The sequence below is a fragment of the Brachionichthys hirsutus genome, unplaced genomic scaffold (assembly GCF_040956055.1).
Source record: "Brachionichthys hirsutus isolate HB-005 unplaced genomic scaffold, CSIRO-AGI_Bhir_v1 contig_473, whole genome shotgun sequence".
Lineage (NCBI taxonomy): Eukaryota > Metazoa > Chordata > Actinopteri > Lophiiformes > Brachionichthyidae > Brachionichthys > Brachionichthys hirsutus.
Window position 1 is genome coordinate 101,048 of NW_027180443.1, and position 4,465 is coordinate 105,512.

Genomic DNA, 4,465 nt, shown 5'->3' on the forward strand with positions numbered 1-4,465 from the left:
GACGGGCGCAGCGAGAGGAGCTGCATGCAACACCTCCTCTCGCTCCTTGGACGTTTCATTCCATTTGTTTGGCAAACCGGGACCTATTCGAGCTTTGTTTAATAGCCTTGCAGTATCAGAAAATGAATTTATCCGATAAGAAGACGCATCTTGGATGGATTGGACCTGCACGCGGGTGAGATGAAGTTTTCGGAAATCTTTTTTTCTTTGGATTATTGTTGACTTTTTTTGGTGAATTCGTTTGATTGGCAAAAGGCGCACAGAGCCAAAGCCTCCTCCTGCCATGGAGAACCTCACCATGGATAACACGGCGATGGGAAACGACACGTCGACGCAGGGCAATGGAACTCTGGGTGTTTGGACCGACTACACAGTCGAATACAAAGTGGCCAGCGTGTTTCTGGTGTGCCTCATATGCGGGGTGGGGGTCGTGGGGAACGCGATGGTCATACTGGTGGTGCTGACCACCAAACACATGCGCACTCCCACTAACTGTTACCTGGTGAGTCTGGCCGCCGCCGACCTGATGGTCCTGACGGCCGCCGGGCTGCCAAACATCACCGACGCGCTGTGCGGCCAGTGGGTGTTCGGCTACGCGGGCTGCTTGGGCATCACTTACTTCCAGTACCTGGGGATCAACGCGTCCTCCTGCTCCATCACCGCGTTCACCGTGGAGCGCTACATCGCCATCTGCCACCCCATCAAAGCGCAATTCCTGTGCACTTTGTCCAGGGCGAAGAGAATCATCACGCTGGTGTGGGCGCTCACCTGTGCGTACTGCGTAATGTGGCTCTTTCTGTCAGACACCGAGACGTTGGCCTACGACAACGCGGCGCGTCTCAGCTGCGCCTACAAGGTGTCCAGAAGCCACTACCTGCCCATCTACTTCACAGATTTCGCCGTGTTTTACGCGCTGCCCCTCCTGCTGGCCACGGTCCTGTACGGGCTGATCGCGCGGATACTTTTCCTCAACCCTCTGCCCTCGGATCCGAAGGACAGCAGCAAGAAGTGGAGGAAGGAGACGAGTCAGGGAGGCAGGAGGACGATCAGCGCCAGCTCCTCCAGCAGCAGCACGGCTGCCTCCCGCAGACAGGTGAGGTGAGGTGGGGGCCAATGTTGGTGCGCTTTACCTGAGACGTTTTGTCTCGCTTGTAGTGGAGCTGATTAAAAACGGAATCATTTTCCTCGTGTCGTGGTGCAAGTCGTTCAGTTAATAGTTCAAGTTTTATATCTCAAGAAAACATATTTGTTTTGTTCACTGCAGTTATTTAAAATGCTTTTTTAAAAAATGCATGAAGAGAAAATGCTTAGATTAAAAAGACTTTTAAAACAGGAGGCTTCTACATTTATTTTAAATTTGGGGGGTTCATTAGATTCAGCGTGAGCATACATAACTGAATTACTGTGTTCAGAACTGTTCTAGAATTGTAAAACAAGTCATCAGTTCATGAGATTCTTTGAGAAATGAAGTGTAAAACAACATTCAGGGTGTTTTCTGAGATATTAGAAATCTCCAGGAGTCTTGTTACACGTGAGCACCGGGCTCTTTTGTTGCAGCTGACCCTGAGTGTTACCTATAAAGTGCTGCCCACACACATTCTCACATTGCATCTAAAACAGTGCAAACACAGCAAAGTTTTCCACTTCTATCACTGAAATTGAGCTGACCCCATCCCTTTAAAACCAACAAACACTCTTGCAGCTCATTTTAAAATGAGTTGGGGGAGGGGGGGGGGGGTTATCTTTAGGGTATATTTCTACCAAGGCACAACAGTTCCCTTTAATTCAAACAAATCCAAAATCAAAGTAATTCAAGTTACTGGATTTGAGTCAAACAAATATTATATTGTGGATCTATTTTTATTTGAGTCTTCCCCAAACTGCATATGCTCACAGATAATCCCCCCATGGAATACATTTGATTCACGCATCACCAAACAAACCATCCTCCCATTAAGTTTTACGGAAACACATTCAGAAACCAACCATCCAGCAAACAAATTGATTTTTTTTTGTCAAGATCCAATTTGATTCATATCGAAAGTTGTTTTAATTCAGAAGAGCCTGAGGCCCAGCCATCCTTTGAATGACCCTGCTCAGGTTGACGTTGTCATTCTCTTATCAAACGCTTCCAACACCCTGCAACGTGGAAAACAGAATCCTCTCAAGGCACAGCCACACAGCTCGGAAGCAGATCAGATCAGTGGGAGAAGTCTTCCTATATGACTGGGTGCTGTACCCTGAGGGAGCGCCGTGCCCTATTGGATAGTCTAATCAGCCCCAGCTCAAAGAGGCTGTTTCTCCATCAGTATGACTTGTCGTTGTCTCTTGGTGAACACACACCCACAATCATTCAATCAAGTGTGTACCTGGTGGTTAGCATTGGTGCACACAAAGAACAATGGTGAATCACCTAAAGGTCACAAATGAACAACTAGAAAACGACAATCAGAAATTGCAGACCCTCGCCTCCAAAAGACTATTCGATCTTGTGAGACAGTAAACAGGGCTTCCGGATCAGAGGGGCCAAACCTACTCTAGCATGCTTCTCTACAAGACACATTGTGGACTCTTTTTCCCATCATGCCATTCGTGTCCCTCCCTCTTAAAGTGGCAGTTTACAGCAGAGGCACAATTCCAGATGTAAAAATAAGTCTAGAATCTGGATCCAGATCCGGATCAACGCCATTCTCGGGGAGGACCGAGCCACGGACAGAACCTTGCTTGTGTAAAAATCTCAAGTCGATTGGGTTACTAGTTTTTGAGTTATGCGCTCGGACAGACAAACAAGCAAACAGACAGACAGACAAACAAACGCACCCAATTGCAATACCCTCGCCTCCTCTTCGGCGAGGGTAATGATCTCGGATTTGGCATGTTGCCCACTGATGACGCCGGCAGCGAAAGTCTGTAACTGAACAGGATATGATTTTTCACTGAGAAACACTGACCGTACTCCGAATTTACATGTCTGTGTTACGAATACCAGTCATAATAATTCGACACAATAATGCTAATCACTGGGACGGTTTCAGACATATGTCAAATAGCTTCAGTGAAGACGTAAAATCAGAGTTTAGCACGCCTCTTTGATTTGGTAGTCTGCTATTGAGCTCAGCTGCACCATTAATAGTTGAGCCTGAGCGTTACCATGTTTCATCTACGAAATGTCATCATGGCAAAACACAGAATGTCACCTGGATACGGAACGACATGACTCCCCTACCCAGTGGACAGAATTAATGACGAGCACGTCTGCTCACAAATCACAGATCACAAGTTCTAATCTTTAAGCCTTCATCTGGTGATCTTTACTGATTTAATGAGTTCGGATTAACTGAACAGGTCATGTCATTCTTGTTTTTTTCCACCAGTGCAGGTGTTGCCTTCATTTGCAGCACAGCCAAACAAGAAACTGATCTTCTGCTGAAAACAAATTACACAATTAGGATGTGTGGAGGCATTTTTTGTCAACAGCTCTCTAACCTCAGGGAGAGAATGCAGTTGTGTGGAAAGCCCAGTTTCCAGTTTCACCATTTTTATGGCTTTAACATGAAGCAAGGAAATGCTCAGTGAGTTTTTCCAGTCTACAGAAAGGATATTTAGTGCAACTCTGATTCACTTTAACTTTACATGCTTGGTATATAAAGATACCAAGAACAATTTAGAACCTTTTGATGATGATCCAGATCACCATGTGGATGGTGTAGATCCAATTAGGAGGGGAATGAGCTGCTTGGCGGAGGTCTGCGCTCTCCGAGTGAAGTTTAATGCTTTAATATTGTTTTAATTGTTTTAATATTATAGCATGTTTTTTGATGCATGATGAATTTCATCAGGTGACAAAGATGCTGGCTGTGGTGGTGATCCTCTTCGCCCTCCTTTGGATGCCCTACCGGACCTTAGTGGTGGTCAACTCCTTCCTGGACGAGGCCTACCTGGACGCCTGGTTCCTGCTCTTCTGCCGTCTCTGCGTCTACCTCAACAGCGCCATCAACCCGGTCATCTACAATGCCATGTCCCAGAAGTTCCGCACTGCTTTCAAGAAGCTGTGTCAGTGCAGCCCACAGCGTAAAGAGAAACCGGCTTCTTACAGCGTGGCGCTAACCTACAGTGTCATCAAAGACACATCCAATGGCGAAAGCCCCGATCACTTCACCACAGTAATGGACGACGAGCTAAACTTGCCGACCAATCAGTATTTACCATCCAGCATCTTGCCAGGTGCCAAGCAAATGGCATCCAAAGAGCCTTCTCTGTCTGGGGGGGGGGGGGGGGGGGGCAAAATAAAGGCAAACTTTCCAACTTAAAAGAAATCTGACAGCTGCAGTATGAATTCAGTCAAGTGTGGAATAGTTCAGAGTTTCCGTGTTCATTTAAAGCAGACCCACATGCTTCCAGTTTATTTTTTGCTCTGTTTCTTCTTTGATTTCACAGAATTCTCTGCCTATAGCCAAACGGGATG

At 46.5% G+C, this 4,465-nt stretch overlaps 1 protein-coding gene across 1 annotated transcript; it reads left to right on the plus strand.

Annotated features, from left to right (window-relative positions):
- Positions 1-283: 283 nt before the first annotated feature.
- Positions 284-4,258, plus strand: LOC137914948 (thyrotropin-releasing hormone receptor-like; the record flags this gene model as incomplete). The annotated part of the gene is made up of 2 exons (XM_068758434.1): positions 284-1,093; positions 3,840-4,258. Coding segments are annotated over exons 1-2 (1,229 nt in total), but the record flags the coding sequence as incomplete, so codon positions are not given.
- Positions 4,259-4,465: the final 207 nt, after the last annotated feature.